This window comes from Cyprinus carpio, chromosome A3 (genome assembly GCF_018340385.1).
Source record: "Cyprinus carpio isolate SPL01 chromosome A3, ASM1834038v1, whole genome shotgun sequence".
Lineage (NCBI taxonomy): Eukaryota > Metazoa > Chordata > Actinopteri > Cypriniformes > Cyprinidae > Cyprinus > Cyprinus carpio.
The window spans coordinates 9074767-9095154 of record NC_056574.1 but is presented as its reverse complement, the minus strand read 5'-3'; the positions used below and the strand labels follow the sequence as shown (position 1 = coordinate 9095154).

The 20388-nt window shown below is 37.2% G+C and overlaps 2 protein-coding genes across 6 annotated transcripts in view; one reads left to right on the top strand and one right to left on the bottom strand.

The window, feature by feature from the left end:
* LOC109103077 (zinc finger protein GLIS2-like) overlaps window positions 1–2326 on the bottom strand; it is a 41296-nt gene extending 38970 nt beyond the window's left edge. The window contains exon 1 of one of the 2 annotated variants that reach the window (XM_042717448.1): window positions 1463–2326. The gene's annotated coding sequence lies outside the window, so the exon portion shown is untranslated. The remainder of the gene's footprint in view (window positions 1–1462) is intronic. The other variant, XM_042717454.1, reaches the window with a different exon arrangement.
* A 4667-nt stretch (window positions 2327–6993) lies between these two features.
* LOC109046523 (transcription factor AP-4) lies at window positions 6994–18764 on the top strand. Of its 4 annotated transcripts, none has more exons than XM_042717426.1 (7): window positions 6994–7371; window positions 9905–10070; window positions 11130–11228; window positions 12846–13016; window positions 14635–14793; window positions 15748–15915; window positions 16655–18764. In XM_042717426.1, exons 1-7 carry the CDS (start codon window positions 7283–7285, stop codon window positions 16802–16804), a joined length of 1002 nt encoding a protein of 333 aa, XP_042573360.1. In that variant the 5' UTR covers window positions 6994–7282; the 3' UTR covers window positions 16805–18764. The 4 variants fall into 4 exon arrangements, with proteins under 4 accessions (XP_042573360.1, XP_042573350.1, XP_042573364.1 ...); XM_042717416.1 differs by having other exon boundaries at window positions 7001–7371; window positions 12843–13016; XM_042717430.1 differs by lacking the exon at window positions 6994–7371 and adding an exon at window positions 7397–7590 and having other exon boundaries at window positions 12843–13016.
* Window positions 18765–20388: the final 1624 nt, after the last annotated feature.

Below are 20388 nucleotides of genomic sequence, written 5' to 3'. Positions count from 1 at the left end.
TGTGTTTAGGCCTTGCAGCCTGCACACATAAGAACGTGTCCTAAGCCTTGCGTATTCTCTCTGTTTGGCCCCTCTCTTGAGTAAAGACCAGGCCTGGGCCTTTCTTTACTCACTGAGCATTAGAGAGCGTAATGGGCATGAATTCACACAAGCCCTTCAGGGTGGGTCATATTTGGCAAACCATTCTGAGCATCGAGAGGAACAAGCGGTATATTCACTGGCCAGACCCCTCACAAAAGTACGCCAAAGCCTCGGCGTGCCAAGATCTCAGATTTCTGCAACGTTCAGCTCTGCTTTAGCTTACGGAGCTTCACTTCATATGTGAGCCAGAAGCCTTTTTTTCCAGTATGTCTTTGAGCACATCGTGAAACAGACCGTCCTATCGCAGAGCTGTCTGTTCGCGCGTCGAAAACACAAGTCGACGCCAGCACGCACAGCTGGAGGAGAGCATACGGTGAAGTGAGGACTCAACTGCAATAATATGAGATGTTTGCACAGCGGCATAAGGCAGAAAGCTGTGCACATACACGCACTGCTTTCTGTCAGTTTAAAGGCCTGGATTTCACCAAAGAATGACATCTGGCCAGTTTGGGTCACTTTAGGGGCATCTCAAAGCAATTTCAACAGTGATTATATCAATGCATGAATTTCTAAACAAAAAAAAGCACAACATGAAGAGGCCACATGTCATGCAAACCATTGGACAAACTACACCAGCTTGGACTTCAGTGAAGGCAATGACCTCTCAAATGCAAACCAGGCTCAATTAATAAATCAACCCCATGCACAAGCTTTATTCAAGAGCGTTTTTGTCCGAGATGCCCCTCTCGCAGTTGGTTAACTATGTCCTGGCAGGCATCTTCTTTATCAATGGCCCCATGTGTAGCAGCCAATGAGGATGGGCTCTGTTCCAAACCACATCTCAATGTGCTCACAATTAAGCGCAGGGACATTGGAATCGCCTAATTGGATGATGACTGCTTTATGTCCAGGCCTCAGCCACTATGGACAATAACGCTAACTTTGCCAGAATGCATCATATTTGGATGCAATATTTCATTTTTATACACATGCATCCTTTCCCATATGAAGCATTTTATTTGCATCCTGCCCCATATGAAGTATTTCTTGTCTAGAATATGAAAACGACAACCAACTCATCACATAATGCAAGATTTACTAGGTGCTCCCAGACATTTTGTCTGCTATTTAAGTGCATTAGTGGAAGCACTGTTTTTCGTTCTTTGGAGGCACTACGGGCATCAGCTCCTAAGAAATCACACAGACCGGGAGCATAAACCAAGAACACGCTCTTGGAAAATAGGTCAGGGTCTTTCTGCTACCCTCAGTGACTGTGCTCGCTGGACAAAACTTAATATGCACGCTTATATTGGCACGGCAATGCACTCGAGATCAATGATGCAAGGTTGCAGTGCCTTCTGAGTTCATTAGACTAGCTTACCTTCTGTAAAACCTTCTGGATGTGTTATGGCCCAGCACTGGTCTCCACCTTAAACTTTCCAAGGGGGATGTTTGCACCAATTCCTTTGGATTGCAAAACAGGGAGTCAGTTTTTAAGGAAGGCCCGGCAGATTATGCAAAAGAACCTGTAAGACACTGTCACCAGTGGCTGAAGAACCTACTGCCGTCTGAAAGCATCAGACTGTTGTCTGGACACGCATGACAGTGTTCGAGAAAGCAGAAAACTCAAGACATGCGAGGATTTAAAAAAAAGGCGTCAATCCAGAATGAATGCGGCGGATTTAATAGTTTATGTCAGTTTCAGGCCATGAGAATATTCTCATAAAGAAGAAACCCGTTAAATGCATGTGTGTGAACACAGTGTCCGTACTGTTATTATCGACTCTGGAATGACTGCTTAGTTAAGAATGATGCGCTTCAAAAACAAACAGAAACCGATCGGAGTGATCGTTGTCTTGGCATCAAGGTGCATCGCTTGCTGGCGGCGCTGGTCCAGAGGGGTTTTTAATGGGTGGTCGTGCGCAAAAGGCGATGGAGAGGAGACGTCCTCCTTCTCAGCTTCGTGTCCGGATGGTGTCTCCGTGTCGAGTTTGCGATTTCCTCAGGTCGTTTCCAGTCCTGGGGCCTTAATGTTGTCCTTGGAGACAGTGTGTGGTGAGGTGGGTCTCCAGCACCCCGGACGCGAGCCTGTCCGTGTCTCCTCTCCTCTCCTCGGGCGCAGCGGGCGGAGGGATCAGCCCTGACTGACTGTGACTCTGCCAGCTCAGCGCATGTGTGCTGCTCCGCCCCATCTAGCGCTGAGGAGGCCGGCCTGGGCTCCCGTCCAAACAAACTCCCCTCCCTTCCTCCCTCCAGCGCTCTCAACATTTTTATTGGCATGGTAATAAAGCTTTTTTATCGCCGAAGCTTTAATAAACATTACCTCCTTAGACCCTTTCCTCAGATCTATTCATCTTGGTCTAGCATAGTGGACACTCTTAATTAATTTCTTTGAGATTAGTCATACTAATATAATATAATATAATATAATATAATATAATATAATATAATATAATATAATATAATATAATATAATATATAATTAAAATCAGTACTTGCAACATTCTTTATTGGTGTATTACATCATGTATATATATGAACACATACTGGTAAAAAAAAAAAAAAAAAGTGTATAGCCTGAATGCACTGTTAGTCGCTTAAGTCTGCTAAATGCATACATAAACAAAAAAAAACATAAAAACAAACAAAAAAAAACATATATATATATATATATATATATATATATATATATATATATATATATATATATATATACTATATTTTGATCGTAAATTAATGAAAAATAATTAAACATTTTAATTATTATTATATAAATCTAAAAAATATATAGGCCTAGAATTATATATTATAATGCATATAATATTACATTTGTATAATAATACTGATACTCATATTGAAAATCTTATATAAAAATGAAAATTCAAAATGGCAAAATATATAAATAAATTGGTTTTATTGACGTCAAGAAATTTGATTTAATATGAATGAATCAATCTGGCTACAATAGTTCACACACACACACACACACACACACACACACACACACACACACACACACACACACACACACAGACACACACACACACACACACACACACACACACAAAGCAATTTTAGACTTCAGGGAGTTCCGTAAGGTTATATGTGTTCACATTTCACATCGTTTTAAGAAACACATGAAGATGAAGATTGTGTTCGTTCACTTGAATTCATCTCGCAGGTAAATATAAGTTTTTGTTTGATTTCAGCTAAGCTTTTGTGGTGGCTGGTGACTGGAACTTTATTTGTAAGTAATTAGACAATGAGGTGAACACTATAATATAACAGATTTAATTTGCCGTACTTGTATACATTTTGTTGAGCTGATCTGAATGAGGCTCATTAAAGTTTGATTTTACCAATAGTCTGATAATAGAATAACAACAGATTCTCACACAACTTTACTTTATTTTTCCCTTGTTATTTTAAAATATTTACATTTCCCCCTTATCCCCTGACATCCCCCAAATCTCTGAGGTGGTTGTCTTTGTGGTAGAGCTCAACTGAGTGACCACTAGATGGCAGCTGCCCAAAGCTGCACTGATACTCAGCACGAGCACAGAAAGAAACATTCAGTAGAATTTAAGTATATATTGATGATAAATAGAGGATGCTGTTTCTGTGGAATCAGAAAAATGGACTGAAAGCAAACCTAATACAGACAAATTTCTATTATAGTTGAGCCTATGAGGAAGAGCTGGTAACTGATTACATGTGATCTGGATTACGTCATCAGGTTCCAAAAATTAAGTACTTGTAATTAGATTAAATTGCATTTTAAAAGATTTGTAATCTGACTACAGATATTTTTTATTGATTACATGATTACATATTATTCACACAATAGCAAATAAATTATTCATAATTTATTGATTCTCCCTAATTCATCTTTTAAATGTTCCTTTCTAAGATAGCCTGCCACTTATACACATTCAGAAATTCTTCCAGTTTTGTGGACATTCACACAAAGACCATTAATCAGGTGGCTATAATTACACAGAAAACTGAGACATCACGCAGCATTTGACCACTGGATTTACAAAAATCACACAAGTGTTTTCTCAGCATCAGCTACTGATGAACACATTCATTTTTATTTGAATTATCACTCAGTATGTTATTTAATCATGTAAAATTCACATTATTCTTTAATAACATTTAATGCACTTTCACCTAATATATATTTACTTGATGCACCCCTGAAATTTTAAGGCATTAAGTTAATAATTTAGTAACACATTTGCATGTTCACATTTCTCTTAGTTAATAGTCACATGACATGCAGTTAAACAAATAAAATATTTCTTTTCTTAGCAAGTGTTTTATTTTGATTTGTTATTTTAAAATGATTTATTTTAATTTACATTTTTATGATTATTATTAGTTTTTCATTAAACTCTCAAACCCCAGTTTGGGAAACATTGACATAATGTTTAATGCACTTTATGTTGTTAATAACAACAAATGGAATATATTTTCTTTTATTTGCATTTTTTTTTTTATCTTTTAAGATTATCCTATTTAAATCAATGTGATAAGTCAAAAGTAAACTAAAAGTAGCCTTAATCAAAAAGTAGTCTTATTATATGTAATGGATTATGTAACTATCATGTAATTTGGAGTCAGTAATGGATTCCAATTTGTTAGCAATCCACCCAGCTCTGGAGGCAGGCTAAAATATCTAATTTTGCAGTGTGACTATAATCATTATTTTAAGATTATACCTCTGCATTAGCAGCAGTTTTAATGCATTAAATGTTAATTTATTGTCTTTTTATTTTCAAATAAATAAATGATCAAGCTCAGCAGATATCTATTGTTTAATATATTTATTATTATTTACATTTCTGGCATTATTTACATCATATGATGTATGTCTTTCTCCTTTATATACATTTGTCAACTGCTAGACTGATTTCAAGGGGTTCAATGCAGATTTTATGCAGAATTATTCCACAAAACAATCCCAACTTCATATGTGTGTGTGTGTGTGTGTGTGTGTGTGTGTGTGTGTGTGTGTGTGTGTGTGTGTGTGTGTGTCAAACAATTAATCGCATCCAAAATAAAAGTTTTTGTTTTAATTAATTAATTATGTATATATAAATACACAAACATACAGTGTGAAATATTTGCATGCATATACATTTGTATTCTTAGATTTTATATAGTATATATAAATATATTTTTATATATAAACATAACATATTTTTCTTAAATAATACATATATATTACTTAAGAAAAATATGTTATGTTTATATATAAAATATATTTATATATACTATATAAAATCTAAGAATACAAATGTATATGCATGCAAATATTTCACACTGTATGTTTGTGTATTTATATATACATAATTAATATACACAGTACACATACATATATTATGTAAACAAAAATGTTTATTTTGGATGCGATATATATATATATATATATATATATATATATATATATATATATATATATATATATATATATATATATATATATATATATATATAAAATTATTATTAGAAATTTGAAAAACGTTTTATAAAAAATATAATTTGATTGTATCATTGTATTATGATACTAAATATTATTTTACTTTATATTTTATTATCATATTTTATATAAAATACAAAGTGGACATTAATTCCATTCAGTTCAGATTTGTTTGTATACCGCTTCTCACTCTACAGAATGTTTCAAAGCAGCTTCGCAGAAACGGTTATGCAGAACTTGTAAGAGGTGAAATATCTAAACAGTGTCACTTCCTCCGTCCGTCTGTGTTCGTATATCACAGCTCGTGCTCGTGGTTGAGTCACCGTAAAACACATTTCCGGGTTCTTCATGACCGCTCCCATTTTGTCTGTGTGTGTGATTTGTGCTTCGAGCATGCGATTAGGTAACTCCTGTTCCTCCTCCTACAACTACAACTTTCATGCACCCAAAATGGTGTTTGAGTGTCAGCCCTCTCTCTCTCTCCTCTGGTTGGTGTTGTTGTTGTAAAGCCCTGCCAGCCTGTCAGCTGATCCCCGCATGTTTACCCCTCAGACTGGGCAAAGAAAGAGAGCCTATTTACATTCACTGAGCTACATAATAGACCTAGAGCGATATAATCATTCATTATGAACTGTGTCGCGCATTGATTTTTGACGTATTCGCTTTAAAGTGAAGCGCGCGCTTATTAATGAAATAATCTATCTAAACAGATCCAGACAGACGATTTTAAGAAATGCATTATGCATTGCTCTGAGCGCAGATATTTTACATATGGTAAACCGTAAAAATATAATTAATGCTTTAAAAAAAATACAACCTGCATAATTTTAACACATCGTGATCAATAATTCCATATTATTGCTTGAACAAAAGCAATAAATAAAAGCTAGACTATAATATAACCCGTTTGAACAGATCTATATCAATAATTTTAATATTAATAAAAAAAAAACTAGCCTATAAAAATGACATAATTTTAACAGATCTTGATCAATTATATTAATATGCAACACGAAGAGATTTATATTTTAATACACGTGCATTGATTTATATTTAGGTTAATGCTTTAAAACTTATTTAATGTAAAAAAAATTGACTAAATGGACACGGGCGGACCATATTAGATCTAGATCAGTGTTTTAAGATATGCATTATGCTTTAATTTATATTTTGTTTCATGAAACTACATTTAAGTGCACTGTATAAAATCACTATATTTAACGCACCCAGTGCATTTTGGATCTGCACGGTGTGTTAGATATTTAAATGCATCAATAACAAAACCCTTTCTGTCATGCAGTCTGAATGAAACTGGTTTTAGGAGAACACGCTCGATGTTTGGATGCTGTTGCAATACTCCTTTGTTTACACGCAAGTCCTCCAGCTCGGCGGAAGGAGGCTTTTTGGTAGTGCAGCGCTGTGTGATTCCTACCAGCTGTTTCCCGCCTTGAAAGACATCCGATCAGCTGCAAACACACACATGCAGAAGGAGGGAGGGAACGAGAGCGAGCGAGCGCGCGCCAGCCACACACACTACGAGGGAACCCCATCAGCTGGAAGAGTAGAGTACCCTTACAACTCAACGCTCATGCCCGAGATCAGCAGGACGCGCACAGCACTGCTTCTTAAATGAGAAAGAGACACGAAGAAGCTGCTGTTGTGTTTTTAAACCGATAAAGTACAAGAAGACTCGAGGAGCCAGAGCTGGAGAGAAGCATGGAGTATTTCATGGTACCAGCTCAGAAGGTGCCCTCCTTGCAACATTTCAGGAAAACCGAGAAAGAAGTCATAGGGGGCTTGTGCAGGTACGTGAGACCCCCTTTTAACAAATGCGCACGCATATGTTCGCGATTCTTTAATCGCGCGCCAACAGCAGCAGCGCTACTACTAGAGTGACCTGCGTGCGTGATTTCTGTGTTATTGTGTACACGCGCTTATCCTGACGGGACGGATCCCATGCGAGACTCGGTTTTCTACATTTAATACATCCCACAGGGCTCTATGGAAGCCCCCTGGCTTGTCAGGTCAGTGTTACCTATGAAATATCTCCGTGAAATCGATGCGTTTTGTGTCTAACAAACACAAACCACGTGGTTGCATGCACACACACCACGCTGCTGGTCTCGCGCGTGTATTTAATATCACAAACCGCGCGTGTTTCGTCCCACCAGTAAATTTGTCGTCCTATAGAGGGGTTTGGTGCTTAGAAGTGTGTTTGTGCTGAAGTTCGTGTGTTTTCGGGACTTAAGTTATTGTGGGCAGTGCGGCCATGCTTGTGGCTCGTGCATTTGGCGTCGTCTGTTTCTCATCGCAATCAAATATTAAAAGTCTCCTGACTGCCTTTGCATACGAGTTCCCCCGAGATATGAGGCTGAAATGGGCGTTAAGCGCGAGAAATCTCGCCGTGCGTGCGGCGGGACAGAGATCAGATGATATTTGGACTGCGTCGCTGCTGCCGCATGGACGGAGGAAACGCGAGAGGCGCATTGTTGTAATGGCGGACCGTATCATCCGTGAACACGATGTTTTTTAATTAGCACAGCGAGCGTGTTGATCGTCTCGCTCGATATTACAGGTTTGGCCCATTATGAATGGAATATGAAGTTTTTAGTGGTTAGTAAATTAATAACTGGTGTTATTTTAATAAGGGGGTGTGTATGCCGTTGAAGGAAGGCCCCGTCAATGCGTCTGCGATCCATTCTCAGAAAGGGGGCGGGGCCAGTGAGACGATTAGCGCAGGGCGTTCTGGGAATTGTAGTTTTTGCCCAAAGTAAACTGCATACAAATAAAGCGTCTGGTCTCAGTTATGATGTGCTATTATTTTTACTATGGACACTTTGCAGATTTATAGGTAATACCACGGTTCTTCAGTATATCAGTTGAAGTACTCTAAAGAACGTAGAATAACATGGTTTTACAGTTTTAGAAAACTCCAAGGCCGTACGTCGTTCTTTTTTGTTGGTGGTGAAATGTTGCTCTACTTTTATGTATATTTATATATTTATAGTTATTTTATCTTTCCTTTTAGGTTAAAAAGCAACATTTAAAGTGGCCAGTGTTTTGAAAATGCAGAAAGCAAAGGCAATTCTTCCTTCTCTTCTAGATTTAAAATAGTCATTAAAGTCCAGTTTAAACTAAAGGATGCAAATTATTATTTTTTTATAGCAGTTAATTTAATTCATAATGTTTTTTGAGTAAAAACACCAAGGCATATGACCAGTGCTCCGTCCGTAATATTTGATCAATCTTGTCATATCAATACAAGCTTGTACTTTGGCCTTTTTTCAACTTTAATCTGTGTAATTAGTTAAAATTATTATTGTTATTATAACATTATTTTTTAAGTGTTATTTTTATTATTATTATTGTTATTAGTGTTATTTAATATTACTTTTATTCTTATTGTTTAATTATTACTCATAAAACATTACTATTATTATTTGTATATTATTAAAACATTATTATGGTTTTAAAATATTAATTAAAATTGTTATTATAGGTTCACTTATTTAATATAAAACATGTAGTACTGTTTTAAATATATATATTAATTTTTTTAAGGCAGCTTTAATAACACAAAAGTCTCCCACCCCATGCTGAAATTTAAATGCTCATTTGACCATTTTATTTTTTCATGCATGAAAGAAGCTGGGTCATGTTCAATGCATATGGCTGGAAACGGCTGATCTGACCGTATCTCTCGTTCCACAGTTGGCTTTAGTTGTGATTCTGGCACTGGATCTGTTTGTTGGGTTTTGAGCTGCTTGGACGTGGGGAAACCTCTCTCTCCCCCTCATGTGCGCCGGCACAATTGTTCCCCGTGTTTGTCCTCATGCAGCTGAGGCGCTGCTGATAAGAGAGGCTTTCCAGAGATACCCCGTGAGATGCCCAGACAGGGAGGAAGTTCAATTAGGGTTTGATTTCCTCGGCCAAAGCACGCATGTGATCGTGCGAGGCAGAGATTTCCAGGGGCTCGAATTCAGAGACAATGAGCTTTCAGGAAAGTCGATTTTCTCTTTCACACTCTGATGTTTCTCTCTCTCAAGGTTGCATCCTGTTTTAGAGATGTAAGCAAAAGGAAAATAGCTTTAGTTGAAATATAAACAGTTTTATTTTCAAAAAGAATTAATTTAGCATTATTCAACTCTTTTGAATCTCAGTGTTTAATGTATATAATGTTTTAATTTTTTTTTAAATTCAATTAAATTTTTTGCAATTTAAGTGTGAGGGTATCACACGTGCTGCTTTATGACCTCATATTAATTGAGAGGTTAAATGCAATAATTAATCGTTTAAAATGAAAGTAGACTAAAGCGCGGTAATATCTCCTCTTCACAGCTTAGCAAACATTCCCCTCACGCCAGAGACGGCGCGGGACCAGGAGCGGCGGATTCGGCGGGAAATCGCCAACAGTAATGAGCGCCGGCGCATGCAGAGCATCAACGCTGGCTTCCAGTCTCTGAAAACACTCATCCCGCATAGTGACGGAGAAAAGCTAAGCAAGGTGAGTCAGACAAACAGAGAGAGTGGAAACCAAGTGTTGAGTTGAATGATTACTTCACTGTCATTGACTCACCCTCATGAGATGAAGCGGCTTAGAAGTACAACTGAAGTTGTCAACGTAACTCATAATGCTATAGTGCAACTCTTCTTAAATAATACAAGTGTTGCGTGTGAAAGTTTCTAGGTTGTTCTCTCATAATCTTCTCTTCTCCAATGAGTTGGGATTGGATCATTTTTTTATGCAATAGTGTTTTTTTTTTTTTATTATTTTTATTATTTTTTATATAAACCATCATTAATTGCTAATCTTCCCGTCTGCTTTTGTTGCATTGGAAAAGTCTACATGAACTTTTTTAAACATCTGCTGAATCTTAAACAGATTTGCGAGGGTGTGTAAGTTATGACAATATTGTTTGAACTATTCCTTTAAATATAGATTTTATGTAAGTGTAGATGCCACCACAAAATTTTTAATTTTAACTTTTAATTCCTCACCATTGTTACCATATGCTATACTTAAGTTTAAGTCTCTTCTGCTCACCAAGGCTACATTAATTTTGATCAAAAATGCAGTAAAATACAGTAATATTGTGAAAATATTATTACAATAAAAAAAACTGTTTTCTGTTTGAATATATTATAAAATTGTATTTATTCCTGTAATCAAAGCTGAATTTTCAGCAGCATCTTCAGTGTCACATGATCTTCAGAAATCATGCTAATATGCTGATTTGCTGCTTAAGAAACATTTCTTATTATTATCAGTGTTGAAAACAGTCGTGCTGATTAATATTGTTGTGGAAACTGAGGTTTTGCCGAATAGAGAGTTCAAAAGAACAGCATTTATTCGAAAGAGACAGCATTTATTTGTCACCTTTGACCAAAATAATCCATCCTTGTTGAAAAAAACAATTCATTTAAAAAAAACAGTCCTCCTGACCCCAAACTTATGAATGGTAGTGTGCTTACAGCGTCTATCACATAAGATGTTCAGCATCAGTGTGGTCCATCGTGCCAGTTCATTCAGATGGATGTAACGTGATCTTTCTCTCTCTCTCAGGCTGCCATCTTACAGCAGACGGCTGAATACATCTTTTCTCTGGAGCAGGAGAAGACACGGCTGCTGCAACAAAACACCCAACTCAAACGCTACATACAGGTCAGGCTCTTCATTGACATATAAATACAGTATCTTATCAGTATACAGGCATGTGATCAGCTAGAGACAAAAAAAACTGGAAAATCAGACCACGCCCCAAGCCACGCCCACAAGTCATGCCCCTGAACTCATTATTTAAAATATATATTTTAGCACATTAAAAGATATATCTTATATTGTAAAAATACATAGTGTCCTGTAAAAAAATAAAAAGCAGCATTTAATAATCATGACAACAATATAATAATATATTATAATAAAGTACTATAATATATTATAGTAAAGTATATAGAATTATTATTATTATTATTAAAGTACCTGCCAAAAACTTGGAAACATTACAGTTATTAATGATTTTGGAATAATTATCTTCTGCTCATCAAGGCTGAATTTATTTGATCAAAATAAAGTAAAAAAAAAAAAGAAATATTAATACAAATACATAATAAGTTTTCAATTTTAATATATTATAAAATGTAATGTTATTCTTGTGATGCAAAGCAGAATTTGCTTCAACATTACTCCAGTTTTCAGTGTCACATGATCTTTTAGAAATCATCACAATTTATTTGACTCTCAAGAAATATTTCTGATTATCATCAGTGCTGAAAACAATTTTGCTGTTTCATATTTTGTGTGGAAATGATGGTGCATTTTATTTTTCAGGATTTTTTGATAAATATAAAGTTTAATGAACAGCATTTATTTGCATTTATCTAATATATTAAATTTGTTAATGCATTCATTAAATAGAAATCATTTCAAATCACTTTTTGTCACTTTCATGCATGAATACAATTAATTTCTCTCTTTTTTTAAATCTTATAGAAATGTTTGCGTGGTATCATTGTTTCCACAAAAATATTAAGCAGCAAAACTGTTTTTAACATTTATAATAATGAGAAATGTTTCTTGAGCAGCAAATCAGCATATTAGAATGATTTCTGAAGATCATGTGACACTGAAACTCCTTGCTGTAAACAACAACAGATTTATAAACATTTCTAATGATGAATGTTGCGTTCTCAAATGCAGATTTAAGCGGCTCAAACCCAGCGCAGCAGTAACAGTGAATCACAACTAAACACAGTCCTGTAACAGCAGACATGTAGCGTGTCACACTACAGCCTAGTATATCATTACAGCACAACCGTTGTGGATTTTATGACAGCACTACCAATCTCAAATTATCACCGCCATGCATAAAAAGTCTCTGGGTTGAGTAACACGTTTAGCGCTGATTCTGCTCGCGTTTGACACTTTGAATCATCTGAACACTTTAACTGTCCTGCAGATGGCGCCACGAACTCGTGCAGCGCTCTCAGGACCGTTCTGTCCGTGATGTTTCTTTTCGCAGTTTATTTAGGTAATAGCGTAAGGCCATTTGCGCGATTTCAATCATCATGCAGTAACAAACCCCATAAAAAAAAAAAAAAAAAAATGTCCCTCAGAGGTCGGAAAATACATACGGAAAAATCACATCCCTGAATATAACGGATGGCTGTTATAAGACCATTGAGATCTTTATACCCATCTTTTTGACTGTGTATCTTGTATCTCCAGTGCTCTCTGATTCTTTCCTGTCGTCTCATGTTTTCCTCTGCCTCCCATCAGAAGGAGTTCAGCGGCTCGTCCCCGAAGAGGAGGCGCGCCGAGGAGAAGGATGAAGGGATTGGATCTCCAGACATTCTGGAGGAGGAGAAGGTGGAGGATCTCCGGCGAGAGATGATCGAACTCCGACAACAGCTGGATAAAGAGCGCTCCGTTCGCATGATGCTGGAAGAACAGGTGCATTACTGACCTTATCAGGATTGGCCAGTGTTAGCGCTGTATATTATCACCATAAGTGTGGGTTTGGGGATATGACAGTTTATTAATCTGTATTTATTTTATTACTCAAACTCTTTTTTTTCAGTTGGCTGACAAAAGTACCAAATAGTTTATGATAAAACAATTATCAACAGTCAATATCAGCCAATTTTAGTTGTTCTTGTTGTTGTTTATTGAATATATGTGTATCTCTGTTTAATAGGATTCATTATATTGGCCATCATAATAGTTAAAGAGTAAAAATATCAGCCATATATAAAAATCTATATTTTATTGACTGTATTTTATACTTGTATGTGTGTGTATGTGTGTATATATATATCATCATTACTCCAGCCTTCAGTGTCACATGTAACATCAGTCTATCACATGATCATTTAGAAATCATTCTAATATTCTGATTTATTATGAGTGTTGGAAACAGTTCTGCTGTCTAATATATTTGATGAATAAAAGGTTAAAAAGAACTGCATTTATTCAAAATAAAAAACAATTTCTAATAATATATATTCTAATAATATATTTTCTTTACTATCACTTTTTATCAATTTAACACATCCTTGCTGAATAAAAGTATTGATTTTATTAAAAAAAAAAAAAAATTACTAAGTATCACATGTTCTGAAAAAATATTAAGCAGCAGAACTGTTTCCAACTTTGATAATGAATCATCATATTAGAATGATTTCTAAAGGATCATGTGATAATGATCCTAAAAATTCAGCTTTGCATCACAGAAATAAATGATAATTTAAAGTATAATAAATTTAAAAACAATTATTTTAAGTTGTAATAATATATCACAATATTACATTTTTTTTCTGTATTTTTGATCAAATAAATGCAGGCTTGATGAGCAGAAGAAACACACACACACACACACACAATTTTATATATACATTTATTATATATTCATAATTATCTGTAATTGGCCTATATGATTGTTGATGATCATTGATATTTAGTAATTTTTAAGAAATGTATAAAATGTTATATATGTGTATAGAGGGAGATGGCATTATATTTAAATAAACATTATTTATAAATATGTTTTTAAAAATACAGACAATTTTTACACACACACACACACACACACACACACACAAACACACACACACACACAAAAACAAAAACACAAAAATATATATATAAAAAACAGAGTGTTTGTAAAGGATATGCTAAAATATTTGGCAAATTTTGTAAATCTTAACGAAAACTCATCAGGATCTGTTTGATCTGTCGCTCAGATCTGTATTCATCATGGACTAGTGCTGGAGAGTTGTCATCTGTGAAATCCGTTACCAAACTTTTCTTTTGCTGCATCACTTTGCTCGCTAAAATTAGCTCGCTTTAGTCTTTGCATATTTAATGAGAATTCACAGAAGGTGTGCAGCTCCCCAGAGAGCTTGAATCGTTTCTGAACATCGCACTTGAAGTGCAAATGAAACCCCAATCTCTGCTGCTAACGTGCGAGAGAAACTTCCTCAGACACAAAATAAAAAAGTATTAAGAGGAAACACTGCTCTCCGTTCTCTTCTGCATGTGTGCTGACCGAGGGTCTCTGTGTTTCTGTTAGATCCGCTCACTGGATGCCCACTTGTACCCAGAGAAGCTAAAGGTGATCACTCAGCAGCTCCAGGAGCAGCACGTGCAGACGCAAACCCTGCTTCATCTTCAACAGCAGCAGCAAGAACAGCTGGGAAAAGAGACCACCACACCTGCTCGCAGCCCGCTGGTCAGACATTCACTGATAGATTGAAATACTCAGGATGGTTTTGCAGTGCCGTTTGTATGTTGATCTGATGTGTTGATCCACTAGAGGGCATTAGAAGAGTTAAAGACGACCTCAAATGACGTAAACAAACCATCTAACTGACAGATTTCTGAGTGACAGTATTCAGATAATAATGTAGGGCAGGGCTTGATTTGATTGTGTAATATCACCTTTTGATGTCTTTTTATATTGTTTTTACAAGCAGTTTTAGCAGCGGAGAACATGATTATATTATTACAATTTAGTACGATTTTTTAATTTGTTTTAACTCTTATTCAGCAAGGGTGTATTAAATTGGTCAAAAGTGACTGTAAAAGCATTTATAATGCTGCAAAATATTTCTATTTCAAATAATGAATAAAAGCTGTTCTTTTGGACTTTCTATTCATTAAAGAATCCTGAAAAATGCATTGCGGTTTCTACAAAAATATTAAGCAGCACAACTGTTTTCAACATTTATGGCAATAATAAATGTTTTTTGAGCAGCAAATCAGTATATTAGAATGATTTCTGAAGGATCATGTGACACTGAAGACCGAAGTAATGATGCTGAAAATTCAGCTTTGTATCACTGCAATAAATTACTTTTTAAAATATGGTTTTATAGAAAACATAGTCGAGAGAGTTCTTTTAAATTGCAATCATATTTCATAAAATATTGGTTTATTGTATTTTTAAATTATTTTAATGCAGCGTTGGCGAGCATAAGAGACTTTTTCCAAAAACATAAAAATCTTACCAGCCCCAAACTTTTTTTTCTTTTGAGTAATGTGCAAGGATGAATCATGCACAGTAAGATCATATACATAAAGTAACTATATGCATAAATAAAGTGTCAGTTCTGATTTCTTGCTGACTTTCTTCATGGAATGGTTTGTAATTTATTGTAACCCTCTGTCCTGCTGTGTTCCTCAGGTGTTTTCTCCTGCCACGCCGCCTGCGCCCACTCATCACGCCACAGTAATTGTTCCCGCCCCTGCGCCGCCGCCCCCTCCACATCATGTCACTGTGGTAACCATGGGCCCCACCTCCGTGATCAACACAGCATCCACATCACGACAGAACTTGGACACCATTGTGCAGGTAAAACACATTTCTGCCCAGCTCACAGAGAAAGTCCTGAGTGAGATTTAACTGCCAGGTTCCCTTGTAGTGAAGGTGTGGCTTAGTGGAGAGATATGTAGGTGTTAAAGGCGTTTTCACACTTGAAGGTTTGGTGTGGACACTAAAGAACTGCACCTGAATCCATTAGAAAAAATAATTATATTACGATTTTTATAGTCATATTCACGTACAATAAAATTTTTGGCCAAATTGTGCAGCATTTCAAATCACAATTTTGTTCCCCTCGACGAAAACTTTTTTCCTTAGGCTTTTTTTTTCGAATGGCAGAAAATAAGCTCTGTGACAAACCAAAGGTTATTTAACTTTAAACAATCACATCCAACTGGGTATTACAGATGTGTTTTATGTCATAGAATAAAACATGAAAATATCTTGAGCTCATGTTAACCACAGACTTTATTCCAGGCATTTAACCAAAAACCAATTTAAAAAAAAAAAAACATTGACTTCAGGACGATGGAACTGGAAGTGTTAAAATGCTCATTTCCAGGTCTTGGCATGCAACAAGATGTGGTCCCTGCAGCACTATTACGCCCTGTGCAGCTCCACACCTCAACTTCTCTTTTGTTGGGAGATTTGTAAACCATCCTGAGCTATTTTAGTTCAGAACAAGCAATTGTAAAACCAGTTGTTTTGGAAAATAAAGCATTTGGATATTAAACAAGTCACCTGACATTTTCTTCCGGTTTTCCTGCAGGCCATCCAGCACATCGAAGGCACGCAGGACAGGATGGTCGTGCCCGAGGAGGAAAAGCGCCGGGCGGTCATCGTCACCCCGGGCCGTGTCCTCACAGACACCGGCGACTCCGACACCGCTTCTGACAACGAAGGATCTGAGGACTGTTAACTGCCCCGGTCACCCCCACCCCCATATCGGCCCACCACATGTAACGGGGGGCACGGAGAGGGGGCGAGGGGTCTGCGGGGAAGGGCCTCCAGCAGAAATATTCTTTCTTTCTCTCTCCTCTCTTTTTGTCGCTGTCTTCACACTCGCATACGGGACTCACAGACTCAATGACTTGAAGGTTTCTTTGTGGGGGGGGGGGTAAAAAACAAAACAAAAAAACAAGAAAAAAAAAGCAGATGTGCCGCAAACAGAAAGAGCACGCTTATGTATACTCTCACAGTACACTATAACACCATAGCACTCTGGTAACTTGTTGATACATTCATATGATACAGCTGTTACTCATACTCCGTTGAACTGGCTTCTGTTTCACCAATTACGCTCCCATGTAAGCGATTTTGTGAGGGAATCGCAAAATCTCCGTCAGAATCCGCCACAGGTCTTCCAGGCCTCTGCTTTATCACTTCCTGCTCTACATCCTGCCCATAAGAGGGCAGTAGAGAGTTCTGATCGGAGGAATCCCGTTCTCATGTCACGTCTCGTAGAATGAACCTTTTGCCTCACCCTCTGGTTGCGTCATATTCCTCTTTCCGTTCTGGGGAGGCTTGAAGCATCACTGTGAGCCAATGAGACATCAGAAACCTGTTCCACACTATGGCTTCCGAAACTTTAGAGGAAATGTTACCTTTCTTTTGTTGTTGTTGTTTGGGTGTTGTTTTTTTTGGCGCAGACTCGCCCCTAGTTTCTCTTTTGTCGGCGGGCACCTTTTGATTGTCGACAAAGACCGCCACTGCTTAGAGGGGCTTCGAGTCGCGCACTTTGTAAATAACACAAAGTTATCCCGCAAAGAGGGGGACTTTGTGCACTTAATGTCGCTCGCCTTTACTGGGCTGGGTTCCCAGTATGTATGTTGGTGCAGGGTGAAGCACTCCCTCCGTCTCGTCAAACGCCCCTGGTCCTGTCCTCACAGATGATTTCAAAATTCTGGCCGAATTTTTGTGGTTTGTATATCAAATGGAATAAGCTAACCGTCAGGTAGCTCGTACCTGCAAGGAAATTAGTGTGTCGCTTTTAGCACGCTTGCTAATGTAAACTTAAAATGAAATTTTTTTTTTTTTTTTTTTGGAGAAAGTGTGGAAATAGCACTACCAGGGTTGTCGTGGCCCGTTTTCAGCCTATGCAGCTCTTTTGGTTCTCGGCCCCCTTTGAGAGCAACTTTGTGGCCCCTTTGGTCTTCTCCCAGAAGTTTTGTCCTGTCCGTTTGTCGTGTCCGATGCTCTGTAACGATGTTTAGAGTGACTAGCCCGTAATCATGCGCTCTAGCTCTATGCACTCGCTGGTTCACTCGGCTCGCTTGAATGTTTTTATTTCCCTGTATCTCTCGGCGTTCGACAAGGACGTTCGTACACGCCACGCCAGATAATCACGTGCAAGGTGGTCCTACTCCTGCGAGAGCTCTCCGGATAAGCCAAGGATGTCCACTCTGGTTCCTGGAGGGCTATGGTCCTGCAGAGTTTGGCTCCAACCCCAATTAAAGACCTGAATAAAGGATTGGTACAGGTCTGGAATGGAACAAGTTAGAGCTAAACTCTGCAGGAAGTTGGTCTTCGGGACCAGGCTTGGACACTCCTGGGATAAGCCATGCGATAGTGTGAGCTCTTCATGCCCCTGGTGGGATTGAGAGACTGAGTGTATCCTGTGTGGAGCAATGGCCAGTGGCTTGCCTTAACAGCTTCGGTGTGCACGGTGAGGCACAGAGGCCTGCCTTAAACTAGCCCTGAAGGTGGCGCTAGAGAGCAAGGCCGGAGGGCGTTGTTAAGACACGGCGCCCCATGTTCATCTCTTCTCACGTTTACAAACATTCCAGAACAGTCTACTGTTGTGTTTTGCGTTGAGTTGTCGATGCTAAAGTCGGCAAGATTTGGCCATAGACGAAGGTGAGAGGCGTTTTTTTTTTTTTTTTTTTTTAAGAATAAAAAATTCGGAAAGTGTGCATGTCCCCCTTCCCTTATGAAATATTACAGGAATATTATTGCTGCTGGATTTATCAGGTGCTGTCAGCACGCTGGACCTTGTCATTCGTATTGCGGCGAAGACTGCAGGGAATCAGGGCTTCCAGAAGAACTAGCTGGTCTAACATTGGCAGATTTTCTCTTTTTGTTTATTTGTCCTTGCGCATTTTTATTTGGATAATGGGTCATAGAGACTAGCGTCCTGCTCGTGCTGTCTTTTCCCGTTACGTCTGTAATGACGGTTTTGTCTTCTCTTTGGCTCTCCCGCGTTTGAACATTTCCTCTACCGAAGCCACAGGGTGTCTATTTTTTGTGTATTTTCTACTCGCAGAAATCACTGTAAGAAATCTTGAGGACATATCAGAGATTGGGTGTGTCGAGGGAAACGGGGACGATTTTATGAACCTGAAGCACTTACTGTAGTATAACGAGGAGCGACTCTTGTTTTCAAAGAGCTGTTGTCCTCGACCGAAGCTCTTCTCGCTGTGATCTTTGAACCACACGGCTGTGTTTAACCCTCAACGTTTGTCCTGGCACACCACACGTCCTCTGGCCGTCTCCACAGTCTCCAGACTTGTCCTGTCTCTCACCCTCTCCCGCTTTTATTGTCTGTCATCTCTTTCATGATTTTTTATTTTTTTTGGTTTCTATTTTTGTTGTTTTTTTTTATGTGGGACAGTCTGTCCATTTGTTTGAGAAGCTATTGTATTTTTTTTTTTTTATGGGGAAAAGAGGCTTGTGCCTTTGTAAAAACAGAATAATAAAGTTTGTACTTTGTTTTTTACAATTCCTCTGTGTATTGTGTAAATATTTCTTCAATATAAATTGTACATTATGCATTGATTGCATTACACTCACATTAGCCATCAACATTATAAAAAGCTTTGTAAAGCTCTGTCAGGTTACATATCGAGTAACAAATCAGTTCAACTTTAGCTTTCAAAGGAATGTTTTTAAATACGAGAAAGACATGTTGCTGTGGCATTTTAATTGTATTTTGGTACTTAATAATTAGGAAGACAAACTCAGATTTCTTTTGGGTTACTACTGGAGTGTGAGCAAAACCCTGAGTTCTCAAGCATTTTATTTCCTTGACGGTCTGACATTTAAGTGATTAAGCTAAAACGCTTTCTTTCATTAGGCAAGTGAGTTTCTATGTGAAGTAAATGGTTTAATACTACAAAAGAGAACCTGAATTTTCAAACAATGTTGTAGTAACTTCAAAAATAAGAATGTTTCGTTACCTGGCACCAAATAAGAAGCTCATGAAAATTTGTAATTTTGTTCATTAGTTTTTTTTTACTCTCACTGATATAATTTTTGTTGAGTGTTTTCTTTAGTTTATTTACCTTTAGGGTTTTGGTTCAAAATTAGTATATTATACCATTAGTTTATACCATCTTATATATAGTTTATATATTATATCGTTTTTTGTTTTTTTTACTCACTGATTCAATATTTGTTGATGTTGAGGTGTTTTTTTTTTTTTGTTATTGTTGTTGTTTTTTTTTTTTTTTTCGTTTATTTAGCTTTAGTATTTTGGTTCAAAAATAGTATAATTAAAAAATGGAT

What these genes read in the sequence shown, in the direction of transcription:
- LOC109046523 (XM_042717416.1), top strand. Translation starts at nt 7,283, where the DNA reads ATGGAGTATTTCATGGTACCAGCTCAGAAGGTGCCCTCCTTGCAACAT. An exon ending in GCATGATGCTGGAAGAACAG is followed by an intron (nt 13,017 to 14,634) that starts GTGCATTACTGA and finishes TGTTTCTGTTAG; the next exon opens with ATCCGCTCACTGGATGCCCA. An exon ending in CACCTGCTCGCAGCCCGCTG is followed by an intron (nt 14,794 to 15,747) that starts GTCAGACATTCA and finishes TGTGTTCCTCAG; the next exon opens with GTGTTTTCTCCTGCCACGCC.